The following is a 26,900-nucleotide window of genomic DNA, read 5'->3' as shown; positions in this document are numbered from 1 at the left end:
TCAGTTGATTTTAAAAAGGAATTGAGTTTGATGTATCGATGCCGATGTTTAAGAAAGAGCTGGATTTAATTTGGTACCAAAATTGATAACTGACTGAAGGTTGTGCACTGAAGGCTGACTGAAGGTCAGCAATATTAAATTATCAATCTCCACGATCGAGGCTCATGGAAGAGCATGGTGACGGAGGGTGACAGAACTGACAGGAGGAGAGTGTGGTAACCTTTGGGCATGGGAATGAATGAATGAATGAAAGAACAGGAAAATTGAGGGTAGGAAAGACTAACTTGCCAATAAGGGGGTTGGGTTAGGAAATGTTGATGGTAATAGTAAGGATTGAGAGGGGGAGTGATGAGATGGTGGTGCACCCTCTGTTTAAATCCCCAGAGGGAAGAGTGGGATTACCCAAACTCTCGAGGACAGTTCTTCATAAAGAAGAATTGAGAAACAAAAGATCGGTTTGGATTTTGAGTAAATTCCTTTTGGTGTTACATTGGATTTTGTCAGTTTAAGCAGGATGGGGTTATTGTAAGAACGGGCGCATCTTGTTTCTGGAGAGGGGCCGGAGGGCTGTACAACTGGCATTGTCTCTCGGGGTTTGAAGCTCGACCCAGCTATAAACTGTCGTTCTAATGAATCGGAAGCAGGGCGAGCCATCAACATGCAGAAATCCCTTCATGTCTTCCACGAAAATCGGCAAGTTATCGCCAGCACCCTGAACAAAATACAAATCCCTGCCACGATTGTTGGGAAGGCAACGGCAAAACACCCAGCATGTTATACCCTTTGCCCATTATCGAGTTTGGCCACACCGACTCTTTTAAGAGTATGGCATGTTTGATTGATTTTGTTCTTACTTGATCACAAAACCCTTTATTGGCAGGGATGGCAAGAATTAGAAGGGCACTCGGTGGAGCGCATACCTCCAGCACGTAATGCCTGATCCACGAGAACATATCGGGCCCAATACATTTTTGAAACATCATGCTATGTATCGTTTTTGGCCCAATCTCTCAATGGTGAAGAGTCACTTAAAAGATTCGAGTAGTCGGATCCGGATCTTCACTAAAATCAAATCAGTTCGTCCTTGTCCCACCCCCAACCTGCCCACCAAATTTAATCCAGATCTCTCCGTAAATTTTTGAGATATCCCGCAGACAAACAGACAGAGAGGGGGTGAAAACATAACCTCCTTCACCTTCGGTGGTGGAGGTAATCAAAGGTAGATGATAAAAGTAAACTTCAAAAGAAAAAGTGAGGTTCGATCAGTGTGTCACTCAGGGTTTGTTTTGTAATGGTCGTTGGAACAATTAAAATCTGGGCTTGCTTGGAGTTCCATCTGAGCCGAGATGTTGAGTTTGTTGGTTGATATCCAAAATGCGGTGCCGATTTGTCTTTTATCAACAAATGTCCTTGTATTTCATCCAAACACGGTCTCCACTCGTGCGAGTCACAATCAAAGGAAAAGCAAACATCTCGATCTAAAATGAAGACCTAACAGAGTGTGTTGTATCTAAAATTATGGAATTTGTTTTCCATGTCCAGTTCAGCCCCAGTACACGTCCATCCGATCAGCATTACGTTTAAGGCCACAAGAGGGCCTTCTGAAACCAATAAACCCATTCTCTTTGTTCCATGTAACTCAGGTGGGGTAACCTCTATTCCCAAACAACCTGGATAATTGTAAAGACAAGTATATATTGATTGATATGTTGAATAGAGTGCCTGTAAAAATAACGGTACCACAATCGATGAGTCAATTCATCTTGCACTAATATTTTAAACATCCTGTAACAAAGGGATTTGATCTGATATGACCTCAAGTAAGCTCGGCAGGTGAAGATTCCTGAGGTTGCTTTGACGATAAAAGACGAAGAAAGGTCATAAAAATGTGGGACGGTCAAGGCGAAACATAAATCAGAGAAGAGAATATTTTACCAGGATGCGTACACCTGCCTCAAAGGCTGTTTATAAACAATGGCAAAGAAACCTTATGATCTTTAATGTACACCTTACAGAGAAGACTGCCGTCTTAATTTCCCCGTATAAAGACGTACTTTCCTGTGCATTCTCCTGCCACGATGCACCAGCTGGACAACAGTTTTTAATGGGATCCGATTCCACCTGAGATTGAACACATTATTATTTCCTTTGCGCTTCCATGAGGCTCAATCTTGTATGAGAAAAATAAACGATTTAAAATGACAGATGATAATGAGAACAGCACTCGGTGGAGTGAATACTTTCACCAGGCTGAACAGTGTATGTTTTGTATCCCACTGACGGCTCAGATCTGGATCCGGACCTGAATCAAAATCAAATCGGCTTGTTCTCGTCACCGAGCCAACTCATCCACCAAGTTTTGTCATAATCCATCCATAACTTTTTGAGATATTGTGCTAAATGTCCTTTTCGACCAAATCTCTCAACGGTGAAGAATCACTTAAAATTTATTATATCTGGATGTAGATCTTCATCAATATCAAATCACTTTCTCTGAGTGACACCCTGTCGAGTGCCCAACTGTGTCTGCGGACTTCCTCCTGCAGTTGGGTTACTTTTTATTAGGAGGTTGGTGGCAGGATTTGCACTCCGGCCACCGTAAAACCCTTCATTCCAAAAAACGTATGAAAAGCATTTTTTAAAACCTGAAAACTCACTCCGTGGGAGTACCTCCTGTGCAGCTTCCCTTCGCAGGGCAGCTCACCGGATAATGGGATTGGGGCAAAGCCTTTGGGACCCCCAATCTTTGATGATAGGAGGGAAACCACGGGGTAACATTCCCGGGTCAGATTGCAGTAGTGTGTGTCGGAGTGGTGCCGAGGTGTCATCCACGAGATGGTGGTCTCCTTGGGTTAACCTGAGGTGGTCTGTTCGGGTGGGTGCCTGGAATGTCCTCTCCCTAAGAGAGGATGATCACCTGTCTCTCTTGAACCCTGGAGGTACCTTGTCTGATTTTTTTTCAGAATCTGATGAGGATGTTGAGGTGCCTGAGTTGTCTCAGTTTCCATCCGATCAGCCAATGATAGCTCCTCAACTCGTTGTTTCTTTTTAAAATAAAACTTATAGACAGCAAAATGAAGTCATCAAAGATAAATTTCCTGATCTAGTTTCATTTATTCAAACTGCAGAAAGCAGTCTCCTTGGGTTAACCTGAGACTCCCCTCAGGTGAGTGCCTGGAATGTCCTTTCCCAAAGAGAGGATGATCACCTGTCTCTGTTATCATTTGAGCTCAAACGTTTGGATATCACTATTGCAGCAATCTCTGAGGTTCTGAGACCGGATTGCGGCGAGATCATGGTGGGTGGTTACACCTACTGTTGGTCTGGTCAATCTGATGGTTACCATGCCCAAACAGTTGCTGTAGCTGTGTCCAATAAGCTGACTCCAATGATAATTGAGTAAGCATCGGTCAACGAGCGTATTATGAGACAAAAGATTCGTCACTCCTTAGGTGTCATTTCCCTGGTTTCTGTATATGCTTTGACTGAGGCGAGGGATCTCACCGTGAAGGACGCATTCCATGCCATACTCAAGTCTGTGGTTGATCAGTGACCCAGGCAAGATACACTTCTAGTCTTGGGGGATTTCAATGCATCGACTGGAACTGGTAGGGATGGTTATGAGATGTGTGTTGGTCCCCATGGGTCTGGAACTGTGAACCAGAATAGCACTAAGTTCCTTGACTTTGCAAGAAGTCGTGGACTGAGGGTGACTGGTTCATGGTTTCAGCGCCCACAAGCTCATCGCTGAACTTGGTATTCCAACACTGGCGGTGTGGCAAAGGAGCTTGACCATGTCCTCGTTTATGGTCACTGGAGGATGATCCAGAACTGCAGGGTCGACCAGAGTGCTCAGTTCCTCAATAATGACCAACGGCTTGTAGCAACTCTGAAGTTTCAGCTTAAATCCAGGAGAATGGTACCTTCCCAGCCGAGGCTGTATGTTGGCAAGCTCGATGATGAGAGGAAAGCTGAGGAGTTTGTGAACAGGCTGAGTAGAGATTTGGGGGGTCTGGATGCTTTGGGAGATCCTGAAGAGTTGTGGAGTGCCTTCAGGCCCACCATCCTTGATGTTGCCGATGGATGTCTTGGAACTTACTGTAGGGCGAAGAAGAATTTTGTCTCTCAAGGAACACTGGAAACCATTGACTCGAGTCGCAGGGCCAGGCTGAATGGCAGAGCTGGGCTGTTCAGGGAGCTGAGGAAAAAACTGAACGTGCACTAATGGTGGACAAGGAGGCCTATGTGCGAGGAATCTTTGAGGGGGTAGAGCATCACCTGTGGTCAAGTGATTCTCGTCCTGCTTACAGGGAAATTCGTGCATTGCGTCCCTCCAAGTCCGTCCCTCGGTGTACTGCAGTTAGAGCGGAGGGTGGTAGGCTCTTGACACAGGAGTCCGAAGAGAAGTCCCGCTGGGCCAGTTACTTTGAGCGGTTGTACCAGGCTGATCCACCAGCTGTCGAGTTGGATGTCAGGAGGGATGTTACTATCCCTGTTGCTGAGCCTCCAATCAACTGTGGTCCACCTTCGTCAATGGAAACATAGGCTGCGGTAAACCGTTTGAAATGGAGTAAAGCTCCTGGGATCTGTGGCATCCATACTGAACTTCTCACGGCTGGTGAAAATGCTGCACTCGTGTCATTGCATGCAGTTCTGTGCTCTGCCTGGAACACAGGCATCATCCCAACTGACTGGAAGAGGGGCCTTGTTGTCCCTCTCTGGAAAGGGAAGGGTAATCGCCAAGACTGCAGCAACTTCCAAGGGGTGACGCTGCTCTCAGTGCCAGCAAGGTCTTTGCTCAGATAATTATTGATAGGGTTTGCCACCATCTGCTTGGTCACCAGCGTCCAGAGCAGTCAGGCTTTACACCAAAGAGGTCAACAATTGACCGTATCCTTGCTCTTCGGGTCCTCACCGAACGCAGACGAGAGTTTCGGCAGGGGCTGCTTGCAGCCTTTGTTGATCTCTGTAAAGCGTTCGATTCAGTGAATCGGGATGTCCTCTGGAGGATTCTTGGTCTTTGTGGGGTGCCAGGAAAACTGATCAATCTGATGTATGAACTATACTCTGGTACTGAGAGTGCTGTGAAATGTGGTGGTACCATCCCTGACTTATTTTCAGTTGTGGCTGGAGTTTGTCAGGGGTGTGTACTGCCCCCCACACTTTTCAACACTTGTATGGACAGGATTCCAGAGAGGATGTCGGAGAGATCAAGCTGCTGTGCATCGTTTGGGAATGTGAAGATCTCGGACCTTGATTTTGCAGAGACTCTCGATATCATTTTGGGGGCCCTCGAGATGCTGAATGAGGAGTCGGAGCTGCTGGGATTATGGGTTTCCTGGGTCAAAATGAAGATCCAGGCTTTCAATGACATCTTGGATGCTGCTGTCCTGTCTGTGCCTGTTTGTGGTGAGGATGTTGAGGTTGTGGAGAGATTCACTTCCCTTGGCAGTGATATTCATGTCTGCTGGCTGTGAATCAGAGGTCAATAGACATCTGGGTCGGGGCTGGGGAGTCATGGCTTCACTGGATCATGTGGCGCTGCCGGTACCTGTGCGGGAGGACGAACGTCCAAGTCTTCAGGTCCTTGGTGCTTCTCGTCTTGCTCTCTTGATGTGATACTTGGAATCTGACCAGGGATATGAGACAGAGACTTAATTCCTTTGGTACCAGGTGTCTTCGGAGAATCCTTGGCTTCGCTGGTTGGAGTTTGTGTTCAACGAGCGGTTGCTGAGAGAGACTCGGATGAGATTTGTTACCTGCATCGTCCGTGAGTGTCAGCTGCGGCTGTATGGACATGTGGCTCGTTTTCCTGATGCTGATCCTGCTCACCAGATTCTCTTAGTGAGGGAGCCTCGTGAATGGAGGAGGCCAATGGGTCAACCACGTTCCTCGTCATTCCAGCAGGTTGATCAGCATCTCAAGGAGATGGGGATGGGCCAGGCATCTGCCTGGGGGATGGCCAGACAGAGGCCCCTGGAGTACCAGCGGAAAGTGGACGCAGCGATGCGCTACTCCGGCGCATGTTCCCATACCTGACTTGACCTGACACCCCCAACCTGTCCAACAAGTTATGTCCTAATCTGTCTAACCTTTTGAGATATCCTGCTTGCAGACAGACAGACAAACAGGTAATTACATAACCTCCGTCTACCTTCGGTGGCGGATGTAATGAATGGAGGTGAGCAGTGATTCTGGATTTTGGGAATTTCACCAGAAGGGGGTTGATGGTGGACCACCTGTGCTCTTCAGAAACTTTGGGGGGAAGGGGGGAGGGCAAGGGGCTTCACAAAGCATGGAGCAGAGGTTGCAAGACCAGAAAGAAGGTGGTATACCATGTTGAGGTATTCCACCTTCCTATGGTTTATGAAAAAATAACAATTATGTTTCTTTTTTGTCTGCCATGTCGAGGCTCGTGTAAGTACGAACACACAGAACACATAACAAAGCAGGAGACAAGAGGGGTGGAAGAGGGAAGCACAAAACAGTGGGAAACAGAGACAACAGGGAGATCTGTGGAAGGGAGAGGGATGTGGTGGGGTGGGGTACACAGGGTAAACAAGATGGCACGACAGGGACTTTCAGGAAGGAAAACAGGGAATTTGAAGGAGGTGGATTAACTGGGGAAGAAAAGATCAAGTGAGTTTTGTCAGGATTGAAGGACATATTCCATGTTTTTGACCGTCTTGTGATATATTTAAGGAGAGGGAAGAGGCTACAGCCTGCCTCTCTGAAGTATGAGGGATGTCATAGAGGGTGGAGTCATCAGCAAATAGATAAGGCAGATTTTCTCGTGTCAGAGAGATCATTGATGAAGATCAGGAATATGACTGGGCCCAAAACACTTCCCTGGGGCACTCCAACCTTGACAGCGAGATGAGATGAAACGATTGCGTTGAGTGCCACACGTTTGCTCCGAGAGTAGAGGAAGTCAGTAAGTCATATGTGGAATTGGACTTGGATGCCATTGGCAGAGAGTTTGGAGAGCAAGGTTGGATGCCAGACTGTGTGGAAAGCTTGTTGATAGAAAAGTCAATATAACAGAGTCGTATAAAGAAGGGGATCGATAAAAGTTCAGCTTTGCATCTATAAAGGAGCAACATGCATCCACAAAATAATAGAAAGAGTTGGATGGAGATGACGTCCACATTGATATACGATATACATTGAAGAGTTGGTAGCATGGCCTTGGGCAGTACTTCTCAAGCTTTTCTAACATCATTCACTCGAATCAAGTGGTTCCAAAAATGAATTCACCCCATCGAAAAGCACTGGATTCATTCGCTGCATTTTGAAAAGGAAATAGTAGGAAATACTCTAACCTTTTGATGATGAAATGAGGATTATACCAGAACCTTTATTTTCATCCTAATGAACACAATGTCATTCCAGACCAGGATACAAGTCAACCAAATAAGCCTACACACGTAGTTGTCATCATTTTCATGTCTCCACTTTGATTGACATACACTTGGACGAAGAGAAGAAAAGCAATCCTCTGATCTGCCCCACAAAATCCTGCATCCTTTCCTAGCACTGCACCTACATCTACATTATACAACTAATCCTCATGTCTTCTCTGCTCATTTGGTCTGTGATGGGATCATAGCAAGGATTGATGGATGGTTCCAGGACTCCCCGCATCAGAGGATCGAGATCCAGGAGAGCATTCTGCTTCTTCATTTTGAAATCGACTAATGCTGATAGTCCCTTTTTTGTGGTGGCCAAGCGAACAAGGATGGACGTGGCTTTCTTTGCCAGAGTCCGGTATTCAGAAACCGAACCGGAGATGCCAAGAATTCTCCATCGTCGTCAAATGCAGTGAAGGAAGATTTCTGCACAAAATCTGTGTGCAAATCAAGAAGTGACTCCATGAGTTTCCCCTTTTTTTTGTGTGCTCGGACACGAAGGGATTCACGATTCACATCGTTTCCTTCAGAGATTCGGCTTCATTTTCTGGAAAGTACGGTCTCAGATTTCCCCCCAGCAGCTCGAGATGAAGGAGAACGAAGTCCTCATCTTCTCTTTCCTTCCACTCACTCTGCTTCAGGAAGTTGACCAGGGGGGACGAAGTCAGCAAAGTTCTTCTCCTTGACATGACCTTTCCACAAATCAATGTTCAGTTTGAAGCCTTCGATCTTCCCCGTAACTTCAAAGATGGCCCCATATTTTCCCTGGATCGACAGGTTCAACTTGTTCAAGTGTCCGGATATGGAGGACATGGGATTCAGTCTGGCAAGCCAATAGTCATCCCGAAACTTTGAAGCCTTCTCCCTGTCTTCTTCAAAGAGCACAGACAATTCATATTTCAAAGCCAGAACTCGGGAAAACATTTTGCCTCTCAACCGCCGTTGGACTTCTTTTCATGGAATAGCAGCTTCATGTATGCAGCATCCATATCTTTGCCCAACTTTGAGAACAAACAGGATTTCTTGGCATGCGCACAAATGACATTCACTATTTTCATAGTATCTTGAAGGACCTCATCAAGATCGTTCTTCACAACCTTTTTCACACAACAAACAGACAAAGATGGTTGTTTGGCAGCCAGTGCCTTGCTGAATCAAACAGTTAATCGGAAAACAGTTTGGAGATACGCTTTAGATGCGTGTGACTGCTCCTTGGCAAGCCCCAACCGTGGCAACAGCTCCGTCAGAAGTCACAGCCACACATTTGCTCCGATCCAGGCCTGCCTCCTGGACAAATTAATCTACATTAATACATGTTGCATCCCCTGTTGTTTGCACTCTAACTGGAATCCAGAACAGATCGTGCTCTGCTATCTTCTTTGCTTGCACATTTAGGAAATCGACAATATGCGGTGAGTTGAGCCGCAATCCTCACATCAGTTGTCTCATCCAATTTCAGTCTGAAGGTAAGAGCTTCCTTCAGCTTCACGAGCAATTGATCTTTTTTAAGTTGTCGGCAATTGACGTACATCTCCTCTTCATTGTACAATTGGAATTCTCTTCACCTTGGCCGCAGCCTTCTTTCCTCCATGGAGATTCTCAGCAGAAACTTCCAGACGGCAGGATCACGTCCTCTCCTTCGACGAATGGCTGCTTCTTCTGCAAGAGGCTGTAAGTTATCTTGAGAGATGCCAAGAGAAGTGGCTTCTCTTCTTGCTCCTGGTAAACCACTGCTCCCTCCAGCAAGTTCTGCTGGTTCCAGCGGTGGCTAATGTTGGCTCAAAGAACTTGATTGACTTATTTGTGTGCTGCGGATGTTGCATGTTCAGACAGGACTGCAGATTTTTAAGGGGCAAGATGAGCATTACTGTATCTCATGGAGCAAAAGAGGCATACGCCGGAAGGAAGGGATTCAAGCACTCATCACTTGATAAAAAGAAGCCACATACAGGGACCTCACATACCGTATTCCTCCTTCCATTTGCAATGCTTGGGCTGCGAGGGACCAGAACTCGCTGGTGGTCGTTTTCGTTTTGTTCCTTTCGCATTCTGTCCACTGCAGTTGCCATCGACTTCAGGCTTCTCTTCAACATCTTTCTCATCAGCATCTGGATTCTCCTCATCTGCTCCACCATCTTCAACATCCGCTGCTGAAGTTTCTCCCTCGTTCGAGACTAAAGGTCACCTTCTCAGTTTCCTTTTCCCTTCGTCAGTTCTCTTGATGTACTTACACAGAGACATTGCAAGAAAGGCATGATCTCACACAAGATATGCGGAATTAAACACGTCACAATAAACGACCTAAAACCAATTATCTTCTTCCTGATGCATATATACACATTGTTAAAAGTAAATAATGACCTCAGACAAAGACATTTTATAATGACTTGGGTTGTAGCCCTGCTTCGTAAAACGCCACATTATTGTTTGGGTGGTGTTGAAGTTAACAAACCGTTACCACAATCGCTGAGGCTGATTTTCTGGTGTCTTTCGCACAACGATGACACACGGAGAGAATCGAGCGCCATTTATTGCATCAAAGCAGGCCTCACTCGGCCAAGCAAACAGCGGCCTCACTCGGCCATACACGATATGAAAGTCCTCCCCCTTAAGTCACATAGTCACCCAAACTACGCGGGTCGTACAACATGTCTGGAAGAAACACACGGATATTGAGCCGCAGAAACGACAGGTGATGGCGGGGAATTGGAAACGGGTGACCCCACCAGATACCAAACCAGGTGCAACCGATACCTGAGAAACATGCATGCTACTATCACCGCCTTGAACATCTGGATCCACAGATAGAGGGACAGACGGTCAGAATGTGGTCACAGGCACCTCGATGGATGAGGTCCTCTCATTCCAGGCGACAAGGGCACATCGGTTGGCAGAACGGAATCAGCAGCGTATGAATGATCGGACCCACGAGCCAAAATTTATTTACATGACGTTTCCAGGTAAGACTGGCCGAGGTACGAACAAGGTAGTTATCTGGTCTGAAAACTCGGATCACAGTAGCTCGTACCAATTTCTGTCAGTATAAATAGTCTCGCACCGAACCTGGCTGGTCCACCGTGAACGAATGAACATTGGTCGCCGTAACAGCTGCTGTGCAAGGTTGAAGCAAATCCAGCCGCGACCGCAGCTGTCGGCCACACATGCAGAATGCAGGCGTTTCCTGCATTATAGAATGGACCGAATGACGATAGGTGTACAAAAACACATCGACCCTACTCTGCACAGATCGTAGCGCTTGGCCCTGACATAAGGCATGTTTCAAAGCTTTGACAAATGACTCGGCCTAGCCATTTGGAGCTGGGTGGGAAGGTGCCGACCTCAGGTGTTTGATACCATTTCCATGCATGAACACAGCAAACACCTCAGATACAAACCGTGAACCATTGTCCAAAACTAAAATCTCCGAAACAAGGAACACCTTTGTTCACAAAAATACTCTGCAGGCGCTCCACCGTGGTCTCCGCCGAGATGGACTGCATGATAGGTACTTCTGACCACTTTGAGCAAGCGTTGATCACCACCAGAAACATATGGCCCATGACCGGCCACGCAAAATCTACGTGAATGCACTGCCACGTTCCATGGGCAGGCGGCCACAACAACAAGACACGTGATGGATTATCAGCATCAGTTGCACATGCAGCACATGCTTTTACCATCTGCCCGATTTCTGCATCAAGCCCGGGCCACCACAACAAATTCCGGGCTAAACTCTTCGCTTTGACCACACCGAAATGACCCTCATGCAACTCATTGAGACAGCGCTGATATAATGAAGCAGGAGGACCACCCTTGTGCCCCACATAACACAACCTTGAACTAAAGACAGCTCGGACGCATGCAACACATGTGGAGCATATTCTGAGGTCGAGGGCAACTCACGTCGAGGATACTCCACTTGCTCCTGAAAGAATAACATTTGGCTTTGTTCAGGTGGAGACCCTGAGAAGCTAACTTAGACATCATCTTGTCAATGTTCTCAAGATGCTGTTCGGCCGTGGCGCCCGCATTAACGTTATCCAATCATTGTGCCAGTAAATCGGCACGAAGACGATCCACAGCTTTCTGCCACATTGCCGGAGCTGAAGTGATTCCGAAACAGACAGGCGTACCTGACATATGTATATTGGTACATCCCCTGACACGTATTGACAGTAAGGAGGTGATGATACTCTGGTGCAATCTCGAGATGGATGAAGGCATCGCGAAAATCCAACTTCATGATATACTGACTCCACGCCAACTTCAACAATGTCTCATCAATGGATGGCAGTGGATACTGCTCCGCACAGAGGTTGAGGTTAACGGTTGCTTTAAAGTCACCACAAAGGCAGATACCTCCATTCCTCTTCAGCACTGTGACTATTGGCGTTGCCCGCTCAGAGTGCACCATCGGTTCAATGGCTCCAATCTTTTCAAATCAGTCGAGTTCCGCTTTGATCCTATCCCGAAGAGCATATGGCACAGGTCGAGGCTTACACAATCAGGGACTGACGCCCTTCTTCAGGTGTAGGTGACCTTGAGCACCTACGAGCTTCCTGAGGCCAGGCCCAAAAAGAATTTGGAGTTTTTCCAAGATCACCTCCAACTGGGAATGAGACGGAAATGAAGTATGAAATATGAATACTGTAAATGTCTACCCAATGCAGACGAATTCTGTGCAACCAGTCACGAGCAACGAGAGATGGTCCAGAACCATTACCCACGTGCAGGGTCAACACTGCTTGCTGTTCCCGATAACGAGCCACGACCTCCATTAAACCTAATAGTTTATCAATGCCATCAAGTTTGATGGATGTTCACACTGACAGACTCCTCGAAGGGGTGATTTGCAGCTGTCGTCATCGGAAATATACCAAGTTGATCAACCTCACTGCTAGCATTAACCACATTAACCGATGAGGGTGCCTGGCCCTGACAGACCCTCCGCACTTGGCCCGTCCAACCACACCGGTGACGCACTGCATTCTGAAATGGACAGTTCCAATGAAAGTGTGAACCACCACACCTCTGACAAGACTGCTATGACAACTGGCCCCGCGATGCACTGCTCGCAACATGCAGCCGGGACGAAAGAGGTTCCTCATATGCTGAACAAGATGGGGAATTGTTAGCACGTGACCTGCCAGCAGCTGTGGCATCGACAGACAAGTCCTCCCAAACAATGGCGCGAGCATCCAAGGTTGTTCCATGACAACTGCAGGTTCAACCACTTTAGCAAACGTGATATCTTCAAACTTTAACCGAAGAACCGAAGTGACCATCTTCTCGTCCTGAAGCCCAGCGATAAAACGATCCTTCAATCTCTGTGACCGTTCATCGTCACCAAAACGGCGTTCCCCCACCAGATGCTTGAGTCTGGCAACCAAATCAGCTACCATGTCATCGTGAAGCCAAACCAGGTTGTCGAACTCATCTTGCCCGGTTCAATATGGTCGTGCAAGGTCTTTCTAGGTGATAGCATCGTCCGACACCTTCGCAGGTGAAGGAACCAAGTCAGACAGAAGATGGAACTCCTCCGCCGGCAACGCCGACAGAAGAATCGCTTTCCGTTTCGCAGCATCGGCGACATTGTTAGCGATAAAATAGAAACTGAGTTGCTGAGCAAAGACTTCATAGTTGTCTCCGGCAGACCTGACCAAGCGATGCGGTCATGGTTCGACAAACCCTCGTCGCCAATTGTGGTGTCTTCAGCACAATGATGAGGACACAAGGACAGAATGAAACGCCATTTATTGTCTCAAAGGAGGCCTCACTCGGCCGAGCGAACAGAGGCCTCACTCGGCCATACATGGTATAACAATTTTCACAATCGCTACTCGTCATAAACGAATAATGATGATGACCACGTGACCGTATGATTGGTTTGTTTTTCAAGTTTTAATTGTGGGTGGAGTCAGACGAACTGTCCAACCAATGGGTGGAAAGGAATGTTACAGACAGACGGACGGACGGACAGACGGACGGGCGGGAACACGAACAAGCATATTATTACTATTAAGATTAATTAATTCTGATGTAATATCAATGGATTGGATTTTAATGTATCGATATTAACTCATTAACTCGACAAGGGTCAACCAAGCGACTCACGCATTCGTTGGCCATCATCAGGAACGTCACTAAGGCCGACATAGTTCGCTTCAACAGCTGAGAGATGGACAGGACAGTGAGAGGAAACTTGTGGACAAGAAATAACCTTGTCTGACGGCCCAGGCAGGACCAGGGAGACGGACATGATGGTGTCGGAACTAAGCTGTCTAGTCCGGGTTCGAATCCCGACCTACCTATAAACTGTCATCCCGGTGTTTCACAGGTAGGGTGGTTCTTCGATGTGTGTCCCGTCCCTCGGATGGATGTTAACCTGGACGTCCCGTCTGCTGGCATGAGATTTGGTCGACGTTAAAAATCCCACGGTGTTCTTCACGAAGAGGAGGTGAGCTATCGCCGGCACCCTGTACTAATTACAAATTCCTGGTACAACTACTGCTGGGAAGACAACGAGAAGCCACCCAGAATGGCACATCACAGTGGTAGAGGTGCGTGCGTGCGTGCGTGCGTGTTAATATTTGAATCGGTTATGTGCATTGTTCCAATAATTCTATATGAAGTGTGCCTTGAATTGCTGGTGCCTTGTACAGATCGTGTCTATTTACGGCTTCGGCCATCGAGTCCGGCCGACAGTTGTCCGACCGCGCAGGAGACACAACCAACACGCTCACGTGCTCATCGTACTTGCCGCGCAGGTGTCGGTTTGGTGCTCATGGAGTGCGCGGTGCTTTACTCCTCGCGCCACCTTTGTCTGCCAACACACACGGAGCGAGCAGATCAAGGTTATCGAGTGATGCGAGCTAACCCAGGTCAGTATGAATGACGTCAAGCCGACTCTGGCTGTACACACCTCACCGGCTGTACACACCTCACCGGCTGTACACACCTCACTGGCTGTACACACCTCACCGGCTGTACACACCTCACCGGCTGTACACACCTCACCGGCTGTACACACCACACCGGCTGTACACACCTCACCGGCTGTACACACCTCACCGGCTGTACACACCTCACCGGCTGTACACACCTCACCGGCTGTACACACCTCACCGGCTGTACACACCTCACCGGCTGTACACACCTCACCGGATGTACACACCTCACCGGCTGTACGCACCTCACCGGCTGTACACACCTCACCGGCTGTACACACCTCACCGGCTGTACACACATCACCGGCTGTACACACCTCACCAACTGTCCCGATAGTTAGCCAGATTCGATCTGGTGGCGTCAGCTACCAGAGAAGCGTGTGGACCGTTCGATGGAAGACCTGCTGAAATAATATGGCCAGCTTGCTCTCTCTGTACGGGACTGCGAAAGCTGGAGCATATGGAGAGGCGTGTGTTTTAGTGGGTCCTTCCCATCCCTCCCCCCTCCACCTCTCCCAAATTCCCCCATACATCCCACCTCCCCTCCTCATCCTCCTCCTCTTCCCTCTCCCCAAACTCTCGCTCCTTCGCCAAAAGACGACAGGGACAGTTTCATCGTTCTTCATACGGAAGGCTTTGCATGATCCTGGTGGAGGCACCGCCTGGTGGGTCCATCTTTAAGATCTTTCGACCTTTCCTGAGTTTTTTCCCACGACAGTATATGTTTGTTTACCTTGTGCTGCTGTCTGCAGGTGATGTGCTTTCAGCGGAGTGTTCCGGTCTAATGTTACCTGGCGTATTGCAGGCGCCTCATTCGGTGTTCTACTTTCATAATAGATCGTAATTGGGACACCACGTCGACCCCGTCGGAGATTTTGGCGCAAAAAAAACCAATATGAATAGGTGGAAATGTCGGTCACGTGCAGTGACTTCATTGTGATGTAATACGTACTGTGTCATATTTCTCCCCTTTTTGTACAACTGGCATTGAATCGGAAATGATCCGAGATGCATTGTGTAAGTTTAGAGTGTCTGATCAGTAGCTACCCGTGGAGGTCGTATTGTTGACATTTTGGAGATAAAACATGGGGAGTGGGGGGGGTGGTTACAATTCCATTTCAGTGATTTCGGTCTGATGTGCGAACTCTGACCTCTCCATCCCAACGTACTAGATCACGCACTGACACACCAGATGTATAACGATGTAGGATCATCAGTCCTAATAGGTTTAGATTGACGAAAAAGTATACACGTTTACCTGTATCGGTGCAAAATGCTTGTCCATGTCATGAAATATGGAGAGCACCAACATAGGGAGAGACCGTCATGACGGTTCACTGAATACCTGTGTATTTGTCAATCCTGCATCTCTGCAGCCATTATCGGGAAGACAAGCCGAGGAAGAGTGCACCGAGATGCGTTTATGCGTCTTCACCTCCATCAATCTGTTGATGTAGCACAAACAGGTGGGCGATCATTTGACATGTCTGAGTGACCGTGAGAATTTGTTCCACTCAAAAAAACAACTGATTTTAGTTGGAAAGATCAATATTGGAAAAACAAAAAAGAAGACAACACCAACAAGTACATAGCTCGCGTCCCAGCAGGCTTGGCTCGGGTCCCCCGAAGACCCTGAGGACTCGAGCCGTCCAGGATGTTGATGCTGAATTTATTGAATATCCATATACGTACTATATTTTCAAAAGATAAACGACGTGCAGGCGGGGTTTAAACATGCCGGAGCATGGATCTCCCAGGCGCAGGGAAAGACCTACAGCCAAGGGATGGAGGCGCAGGAGGATAAAGCGGTTTGAGTTGTGCACGGTTTTCGCCCACGCGCAGCTTGCTATGGCGTCCATGTAGTTCAGCAGAGCAAACAGCCATCCGTGGAGTGTGGTGCATAAACCAATGACTTGTGCTCAATGTCGATTTCCCAATGTGAGCCAAAGACCAGAAGCTAGCGTTCAACTGGGTGCATCAAATGTCGTTCTCGTTATATAATCGCCTTCTCCCAGACCACTGGAGGGCACCCCGCACGCTTTGCTCTAACCTGTATGGGGCTCATTTATATGATCGGCCACTTGTACATGCATTGATTTCGTTAACGCAGTTCATTTGCTCCTGCCATGTGGAATCTCAAATTGTATTCCGGTGGATTTCCCAATTAAAATCCAGTGTGATTGGCTAAGTTAATCATTTGAATCTAAAATAGCCAGCCATCTCGCCAAAAAAATTTCACCACTTGATTCCTTTTGTTTTTTTTTCCCCCATGATCCTCAAAACTCTCTCTGTCTGTCTCTGTCTGTCTGTCTGTCTTTTTGACCTCTGTCAGATATTTATTCTCTTTTGTCACCTGCCATTGTATTATTTTCATTTTGGCCACAAGTGTTTGTTTTGTGGATGTATTGTCTTCTAGGTGCTGGGTCGGTGTGGTTGAGTGGATCTGAGGCCCTTGGCAAAGGAGACTCATGTGAGAGAGTAATAATAAGGACAAAAATATAAGCAGAAGAACCCCCTAAGGGGGAAAGGAATATGAACAGTCGGGCCTCGCTTCCCACGGCCTTGGACCCAAGCAGCCAGCCCCGTCGTAAGCCCGGCTCGTGGCGTGTCCGACTCAACGTCGGCGGCGTCACACATGAGGTCCTATGGCGTACACTGGAGCGTCTACCGAGGACACGCCTCGGTCGTCTGCGGGGAGCTGACACGCATTCCCACGCCCTTGAACTCTGTGACGACTATGATCTTGACCAGAACGAGTATTTCTTCGACAGGCATCCAGGAGCCTTCGTCTCCATATTGAATTTCTATCGCACTGGAAAGTTGCACATGATGGAGGAGATGTGTGCTCTATCCTTCAGCCAAGAGTTGGACTACTGGGGTGTGGACGAGATCTACCTGGAGTCATGCTGCCAGGCGCGCTACCATCAGAAGAAAGAGCAGATGAACGAGGAGATGAGACGTGAGGTGGATGGCCAGCGAGAGAGGGAGGCTGAGGACTTCACGGGCATGTGCTGCGCAGATAAACGCAAGAAACTTTGGAACCTCCTGGAAAAGCCGTCGTCCTCATTGGCAGCCAAGGTGAGAAATAAACAAAGATGAGTCATCATTATCTCGGACTTGATTGCTTGGTTTCACTCGATAAGGTTTACATTTCGTTAGCAATCGATTTCCCCGTCTGTTAACATGCTTGAAAATTTACCTTGGAATGGAGGAGGCCATTGTGTGCCGGTACTCTGGATAATTATAAACTCTTGCCCTACAGTCTACAGGCTGGAAGGCTTTAGTGGTACACCTGTGCTTCATTAATGATGTAACCAGCAGATTGAATTGGGAATTGAATCAAAGGTATGCAATCCTTCCATACATAGAGAGATAACTATCAGCTTGATTATCGTTGTTGAATATAGAGTGAAACAATACTGTCCAAGAGTTGTGGTAGTTGTGTAAGCAATAGGGTTGTGTAAGCATTGTTCGATGAACAATGCACCATATGCTATTAGGACTTTCTCCAAAGATAATTGCTTGGCAAGTTGTAGAGAACTTAGAGTCGATAAGACCTTCTAATTAATTAGTTTCCCCACCTTTTCCTTGTTGATCAGACTTTGTAGTCTTCCAAATTATCAGATTATTTTGTCCAGCGAAGTATAACAGTGTAAAAGTAGAACGGCAATCGGTAGAGCGTATACCTCCACCAGGCTGAGCAGTTTACGTTTCGTATCCCACTGATCGGCCGCATCTGGATTTGGACCTTCAGCAAAATCTAATCACTTTGTTCTTGTCACCAAACCAATGGGTCCATCTAGTTTTGCAATAATTCATCCACAACGTTTTGAGATATCCTGCTCACAGATATATAAACAGGGCTGAAAACATAACCTCCATCCACCTTTGGTGTTCAGTCATGTGATACCAGTCAAAGATGTATTTTCCTCGAAATGCCTTCGACGCACAGAACCGAACCAGCTCCCCGATGGTATTCAAGTTCAAGTTGAGCATTGCTGTTCACAGAGGGGGTCTAGGTAGGGGTGTGGATGTTTATTGAATGACGCGTCGAGACTTTATGGATAAAAGTAATCTTTTGGGTTTTTGTTTTTGAGCTCCATTGAAGCACAGGTTGGTTCTTCACCGACTCAAGAGCTTACAGCAGGCAGCTTCGACCTGTATTGTTTAGCCCCAGATGACTTTCCACTATAAATAGGCCTCGGCTTAAGCTTTGACTCACATGTGATGGGTGGCATAGGGTTTTCCCATATGTAATGGGGAAATGTCAGACGGGATGAGGAATCTTAAACACCCGTAGAGCATTTTCCGGATATTTCTCATCCAGCGAGACTATCCTTGTATCTGTTTTGGGTATGCTTTTTTGTTTTTGTTTTTCTCACTACATGCTTTGAGTGCAGTTGTGCGCCTCTGCATTTGCCTGTTGGAACAAGATGACCTCAAAGACAGCGCTTTGCTCTAAATATCAGAAGGTCTTCATTCTCCTCTTTGTCTTGAATGTCGCCAATTATTTCACAGTCTGCTCGATGAACAATTGGCGGTGCTAAATCCGACTCCTTGCAACAACTGCCATGAAATCACAGTTACATGGGGGGCGTTCAACAGTTCTACGAATGACTTGAATAGTCCAAGGCATCAGAAAATTATAATCATAATGCATATATGTGTATATAATTTTATACACATTCTTTCTTGTCGTATATACTGTACGGATGGATGTTGACAAATAGTTGCAGAACTTTTAGAACACACGTACACCTGTCTCGCTTTGCGTCACAGTGCATCGAACGATGCTTTCTTTTGCCAATTCATGATGTTGCCTTTCAATTCAGGTAGAAAAGTCTGAATCACGTTATTGCAAATGTACGTTTTATAATGCTCAAGGTTCTGAATTTGAATGTGAGATGCCAGAAATTGGACACTGAAGACGTAGAGACAACGAAGAAATCTCAAAATAGAATGTCGTCGTCGTCGTCGTGGTGCACCTCCACCCCCACCCCCACCCCGTTCACACGAAGTGAAAATGGAGGACCAACTTGATTGAATGTTATATTTTGAACATTAATCGCGAAACAAACCTGCAGTTTTTCTGTACTCTGGCTCTGAATTTGTCTTGACTGTACGTGCGCAAAGAGGAGTGAGATAATATTCTTACTCTGCCTGGCAGTCTGTAGAAATTGAAAATCAATCCAAACAGGAAACTTACTGTTTTTAAGGACTTCACAAAGGACACAAAGAACAGGCAGGGATGACTAATGTAACGTGTTAGATATGGTGGTGTAATAGCCACTGTGTCAATAGCAGTAGACTTCTGGGGGGGGGGGGTTGGGAATAATTCTTCAACCTTTAAAATCTTTATTTTATTTCAATTTCATTATATCCATGAACACTGGAGAACAAGATGAGTGCACATACCTCTAGGCGTTCCTGCCAACCTGAGTCGAAGAGATAAATAAATTTGTTATGAAGAGATGATAGAACCTCAAAAAATACAATGCCCCCTCCCCCTCTCCCCTCATGCCACCTTTAAAAATCTGGTTCTTGTTTTTCATTTTATGGTGGTGGGCTTGGAATCCTCAGGTCCTCAGTTCAAATCCTGCTCAGCTGTTGAATTAATACCAAGTGGGGTTGACTCTGCCTGCCATTCATCCTTCTGAGGATGGCTAAATGAGTGCCAGCTTGCTGGTATCCTGTGGCGGGGTGGCGACCCGTCCAGGATTGTGCCCAATAGCCCAGGAGACTGCTTGGGCAGCACCAACGCTCCGCACAGAGTATGATCCCAATTCATGGATGGATTCACAAGTCTGGAGTCCTTCAAATGCTCCATTCAGACACAACCTGCACCTGATACGTGCGGAGCGTCCATTGCGTTTTATGAGCAAGGTACTCACAGTAGTCACATCAATGCCACTAAAAATGCATTTGTATAAATTCCCAGTGAAACGAGGTCACTCGGTAGAGCACTTACCTCCACCCAGCTGAACAGTTTACGTTTCGTATCCCACTGATAGGCTGGATCTGGATTCAGACCTGAACCAAAATCGAATTGGATTGTTCTTGTCACCTACCCAAATCATTCCCCTCGTCTTGTCGTAACTTGTCAACAACTTGGTTGAGATATCATACCATATATCAGTTTTAGCCCTGTCTCTCAATGGTGAAGAAGCACTTTAAATATTAAATAACTCTCGTATCCAGATCCAGATTCGGATCTTCAGAAAAATCAAACCAATTCTTCCTTGTCGCATTCCCAACCACCCCACCAAGTTTTGTCCTAATCAGTCCACAACTTTTTTGAGATATTGTGTTATATATCGTTTTTGTCCCAATCTCTCAAAAATATAGAATCACTTTTTTTAATTCTAGTATCTGGATCCAGATCTTCACCCAAATCTAGTCATTTGCTCGTTGTCACACACCAAACCTCTCCCAAATGTTGTCCCAATCCGTCCACAACTTTTTGAGATATCCTGTTCACAGACAGACAAATTGATAAGTGAAAACATAACCTCTGTCAACATCACCTTCTGGGGGGGAGGTAAATGTGCACTTATATTGAATAATGAAGCGTCGACCTGACTTCGAGACTTTCACCATATTTGATATCTCGATCGAAGAACTTTTTTGTACCCCTCTCATATTTGTCAGATTTTTCGTGATATCAATTTGCACTTCGAGCGACTTCACTGCGACAAAATCAGTTTGGAAAGTAATCGGAAGTCCCGTAAGGTGGAGAAATGGTATCTGAGTTTTACGTCTGAGCGTTTGCCATCTTCCTTTAGAGAACTCAATAAACTGTTCAATTTTAGAACACATATGGCGTCGTGGTTTGAGTGTCTGCTCTCTGAGTCTGCAGAGGTCAGTGGTTCAAACCCCATCCGAGTCGCACCAAAGATTTTTTTATATATTTTTTTTAATGGTGCATGCTCCTTCCTTGCTTGATGCTCGGCATTTAAAAGAATAGAGCACGGACAAACATCGCTGGGAAGGCAAATGGCAAGCCACCCAGTATAACCCTTGCCAAGAAACTGCCTCGGCAGCACCGACGCCATGTAAAGAGATTGGTACATCAAAATAAAAATGCTGACCCCATCCCTCCCCACTCTCTTACACTCCTCATAGATCACGTGCTGGTTACATGTACCACCACCTCCCGCATGTTTCTTCCAAGACCTTTCCTTCCTGTGATTCCTCTAGTATTTGCTCTTAAACTTGTCATCTCTGAGACCTCCATTTCCCTTCAGTACACTCTTCTTCAAACGTTGTACTTCAACAACCACGACGACTACTGTAAGTCATTTTTGATGAGACAACAAAACACTGAATTCAATGCAGTCAGTGTCTCTAAAGTGGAAATGAGCTAATTGCGTTTTCCTATGCAATTTCCGACACATGGGTCACGTTGTTACCCCGAAGACAGCAGAACCGTTTCTACCCAGCTCGAATCAGCGTGTCCATTTGTTGGACCAGAAGAGGCCAAGTCCAATGTGTCTCGTCCGAAATACAACAAACATCGACTCTTTCTTTGCACACCTTTTCTCGATTCGCTCTTTAAGGGATATACTTTTGAGCTGAGCATCCACTTACATAAAGTCTGAATCACGAGATGGTTTCATCACCATCGTGGTAATCATTGAAACGATCAGGATCGGCCCCCTACTGATTCTGGCTTCACCACAAAGACAATGAGCCATGGTTCTTGGTCCCTGTCCGTCGCGACCCCTCCTCTGAATTTTTATTTTTTGTATACATTGTCGAGGCTCATATGAGAGCTAACACACAACACTCAGCAAGGGGAGCATGGGACAAGAGGGGCAGGAGTGGGACGGACAAAACAGTGGGGAACAGAGACAGAAGGAGATCTGTGGAAGGGAGAGGGATGGGGCGGGGAACACGAGGTATACAAGATGGACATGACAGGGACTTTCAGGAAGGGGGTTGCTGGCAGACCCCAAGCACCCCACGGAAACAACTGAAATGTTAATTAATTTTTTAGCGGTTTCCTAATTGATGTGCTGCCACTAGCTAGTTGTGTTTTCAAGCCGAGGGGAAGCGCCATGAACAGTCCCATTAATCAGACTTTAAGAGTCTCCTGGGTTCCTATTTTTCCCACGCTGAGACTTGGCCATGCCTCGTAAGTGCCACTCAAATGGAAATGGGATTGTGGGAAGAGTGCTTCTCCAAGCCTGGAATGACCCCGATCTCTCCGCAACAATGTGTTTGCACCTTTATTTATTCAAGAACAGTCTACATGTATCAAATGGCATGGAAACAGGTGAAAAAAAATACGCGAGTGTCCAGGTGACCTGCTTACTACAGCGGACGTTTCGAGGAAACGATGATGTGTGCTCTCAGCTTGAGGTTAAACCATGTCTTGTCTTATTTATTGTTCTCATAAAATTGTGCTGACAGTTGTGGTTTTCAAAAAGAGTAGGCTGTTGTCTGCCCGAGAAGCCACGCAGCATGTTCCTTCTTATTACACTGTTTGGGGATCATTTGATCTCTTGCCAAAGGGAGCGGTTCAGCTGATTGGATCGGAACAAAGCTGATCTTGTTTGATAACCTTCAAGATGAGAGATCTGAAGAGTCCCTTTAGCTTGCATAACACCTTGACACAAGGTTTTGAGACAAACGAAATTACAAAGAACCATATACTTTGGTGTCATCCGATTATGTTACGTTGTGACCGGTTGACCAATTGTGATTGCCCGATTTGACGGCCCTCTGGATCATGAGATGCGCTCCGTTTATCACCTTGATTTTATCCTTTTCAGCCCGGAACCTTTCCAAACAAGTGTGTCCGCAAACTCAGTTGTCCAAATGTCAATCGATCTGTTATATTCCAATGCTTGTTGGTCAGATATTTTTAGATGTCGTGTATATATTTCTAACCGCTGACTGATATTAAACATCGGTACCTTCGGGTGACATAGAAAGCTGAAATTTTGCATGCCGATGGACATCGAAGCTGATACACCGGGAAAAATCATTGAATCCTTCGCCAACATCCATAAATGAAAGAAAAAAAATGCAAGTGAGCAACCTGAGACAATGCGGAAACCTGGTTTGTTTGCTTACATAATGTGTAAGCACACCCTGCTAGTATTATCTAAAGTTCTTTCTAAACACTGACTCGCTGACTGATATTAGAGATCAATACCTTCCGGGTGACGTAGAAAGCTGAAATTTTGCATGCCGATGGACATCGAAGAGCTGGGACACCGGAACAATTCACAGAATCGCCAGACAACATCTATAAATGAAAACATAAATAAATAAAAATTTTTAAATGAAAAAAATGCAGGTGAGTGACCTGAGACAGTGGGGAAACCCAGTGTGTGTGTATGTATGTATATATATATATATTTATTTTAATAGTCATCTAGCATGACTAGGTAAGCTGGTAGGATGGCCTGGAGGTAAACACACTCACCTATTAGCTGTCTATCCTGGGTTTGAATCCTGACCCAGCTACAAACTGTCATCCCAGTGTTTCACAAGCAGGGTGATTCATAGTAGCTTTTTTAATGAAAGATCATCTAGTAGACGGACCTCTGCTAGCTTGTACCTGTTGCTGCGGTTTGAGCCTGGAGATCTATCTATGCTGTTTCTTCCCGACTTCTTTGTTCTTTGTTCCTTTCATACTTTTTATCCCGCCCCCCCGGAGGGAGGGAGCGGGATATTGTAATCGTCCGGTTTGTTACTTACGAAATCTAAAGATTTCTTTAGTATATTGATGACTTCCGTCATCTGTTTGTGTGTTTGTTTGTGTGTTTGTTTGTTTGTAGGCACGATAACTCGAGAACGGAAGAAGCTACCTATGTCAAATTACACCACGTGATTCAGGAGGTTGATGGCGAGCACTGATTATATTTTGGTCAAATCTGTCAAAGGTCAAGGTCACAGTGAGGTCAAACATAATTCCGTAAATTCATGTGGAGAAATGGAGTATTTTTGCTTCGCTCGACGTTACGAGTTCGTTTTAACTTCGATTTTAATTTTGTCTTTGGTTTTTGCGATCCCTTAGGACGCTTAAAACTCGGTTGTTGAAATTCTGGAAAAATCGGATGTTTTGGAGACGTTTTAAGATTGTATAACAAATATTTCACTCGCGCGTCACGGGTCGTCACGTGGTGCAGTGCACTTGAGCAGAGGCGGCGTTGACCACATAAAGGTTTTGCGTGTGTGCGCTGACGGTGTTTTCGATAAAGATGGTGTTTAAAAGTCATTTTTTTTATCCCAATAAAGGTTATCGTCACATGCCTGACTCGCTAAGCCGTCGGATTATGGAAAGATTGTTGGTGGATGGCCGAATATTACGGTTTTGTGACTGCTAAAATAATATTAAATAATTGCGTGGAGAAATGGATATTTTTGCTTTGGTCGACGTTACGATTTTTGATGGTTCGGTACAGAATCATCGTAGAAACTTCTGGTTTGCGTCGCTACCTTCTCAAGAGACAGCTTTTATTAGACAAGGTCAGAGGTCAAGTTGACAATTTCGTAAGTACCAGTCTATGACTGCTTGTTTTTTTGTCTGTCTGTTAGCAACTTTACGGCAAAATGGCTTTAGCAAACACTATCAAATTTAATCCACAGGTGGGCAATGAACCTTGGACGACCCCATTAACTTTTGGGTCCAATTGGATCAAAGGTCCAGGTCAAGGTCACAAAAAGATCAAAATCGTTTTTCGCTCATAACTTCGTCAAAAATGAACTGATTTACTTCAAACTAAGCTTATAGTGAACCTTATTCTATTTGTCACTTATTATCCTACCCATTCCTATAGTGAAAATGCATATTTGTGAAGATCGGTAGGGTCCGAAGTTTTGAGGGTCATGGTCATCGGTCAAAATTACAAATTTTCCATGAAAACTAAAACATGGTAATGAAAATACAACTTTACGGGAAAACGGCTTGCTCAAACACTGTCAAATTGTATCCACAGGTGGGTAATGAACCTCGGACGACCCCTTGAACTTTTGGGTCCAAATAGGTCAAAGGTCAAGGTCAGGTCACGAAAAGGTCAAAATCGTTTTTCGCTCATAACTTCGTCAAAAATGGTTTAATTGCTTCAAACTAAGGTTAAAATATTCCTTATTCTATTCCTTATAATCAACATTCAGGTTAAGGATGTATCAAATTTAAATTTTATCCCCAAAATAACTTTATGCCTTAAATGGGCGGGATTTGTTGTGCCTGGCACCACTTGTTGAGATGTATTTTTTGTGTTCACTGTCGATGCTCTTATGAGAGCTAACACACAGAACGTACAACAAGAGGAGCATGAGACAAGAGGGGTGGGAGAGGGAAGGAAAAAACCGTGGTGAGCAGAGACATCAGGAGATCTGTGGAAGGGAGAGGGATGGGGCGGGGTACACAGGGTAAACAAGATGGACACCATAGGGACTTTCAGGAAGGAAAGCAGGGAATTTGAAGGATGTGGGTTTGGGGTGGATTAACGGGGGTAGAAAAGATCGTGGTTTTGGATGGGGGAAGATAAGAGATGGTGGTGAACAGCTGTTTTGAAGACCTGGAGGGAAGAGTGGGATTGAAGAGAGTGTGGGAGTTTGTTCCAAAGGTGGGGAAAAATCGGAATGAAAGAGAAAAAAAGAGGAAAGAACAAAGGTGAGCAGTGATTCTTGATTTTGGGAGTTTTACCAGAAGGGGGTTACTGGCAGACGTTGAGCTCCGTGCGGAAATATTGGGGGGACAAATCTCAGACAGAGCGGGGGCGGGGAGGGGAGTAAGGGAGGAGAGGAGACGGTAAAAGACAGAAAGACCACTGACCTGCCTGCGGTGAGAGAGTGAGAGATCCAAAGACTCAGTCTCATTGCCGGAGATGCCAATGATCCAAAATGCATTGGTTTCCACAACATGAAGCTGAGAAAAGGGGGAGAGGTGGAAGCACCAGCCCAGAAGGGAGAGCAGTACTCCATCCGGCTGCAGACAAATGCTTTGTACGTGTTCAAGAGCTCAGGTGGGCCGAGGAAGGACTTTGCACGACGGAGGATGCCCAGTCGGCGACTGGCTTTGGAGGCGAGGTTTGAAATCTGGCTTTCGCAGGAAATATCATGGCAGATAGTGAGACCCAGAAGCTTGAATGAATGGACTTCTTCAAGAGGATTGTTGAGAAAGTAGATGGGGGCGGGAGGGGGGGGGGTCCACACGGTCCTTTCGGAGAGACATAGTGAGAGTGTGAGATTTGTCAGGATTGAAAGACATGTTCCACGTGTTGGACCAGTTTGTGATTTTATCCAGATCTGTAGAGAGCGAAGAAGCTGCTGCTTGCCGATCTGAGGGACGACAGATAGTACGGCAGAGAGTGGAGTCATCATCAAAGAGATAGAGGATTTTCCCGAGTCGGAGAGATCATTGATGAAAACCAGAAAAGGAACAGGGCTCAGAACTTTGCCTTGAGGAACTCCAGCCTGGACAGGAATATGGGATGACAGAACTCCATTTAGGGCCACACGTTGGCTGCGAGAGTAGAGGAAGTCTGCGAGCCATGAGTGGAGATGGCCTTGGATACCGTAGGAAGAG

General features: G+C 46.1%; 1 protein-coding gene across 2 annotated transcripts in view; it reads left to right on the top strand.

The window, feature by feature from the left end:
* The first annotated feature begins 14,910 nt into the window (after nucleotides 1-14,910).
* LOC147012678 (potassium voltage-gated channel subfamily B member 1-like) overlaps nucleotides 14,911-26,900 on the top strand; it is a 61,306-nt gene continuing 49,316 nt past the window's right edge. Inside the window, exons 1-3 of one of the 2 annotated variants that reach the window (XM_085853759.1) lie at nucleotides 14,911-15,021; nucleotides 15,733-15,822; nucleotides 16,773-17,434. In XM_085853759.1, coding sequence (XP_085709885.1) covers nucleotides 16,889-17,434 — 546 coding nt within the window. In that variant the 5' untranslated portion in view covers nucleotides 14,911-15,021; nucleotides 15,733-15,822; nucleotides 16,773-16,888. The remainder of the gene's footprint in view (nucleotides 15,022-15,732; nucleotides 15,823-16,772; nucleotides 17,435-26,900) is intronic. The other variant, XM_085853757.1, reaches the window with a different exon arrangement.

The sequence above is a fragment of the Eptatretus burgeri genome, chromosome 14, assembly GCF_056783735.1.
Source record: "Eptatretus burgeri isolate ZD-2024b chromosome 14, Ebu_testis_v1, whole genome shotgun sequence".
Classification (NCBI taxonomy): domain Eukaryota; kingdom Metazoa; phylum Chordata; class Myxini; order Myxiniformes; family Myxinidae; genus Eptatretus; species Eptatretus burgeri.
The sequence above is the reverse complement of the archived record's forward strand: the minus strand, read 5'-3'. Positions and strand labels throughout refer to the sequence as shown.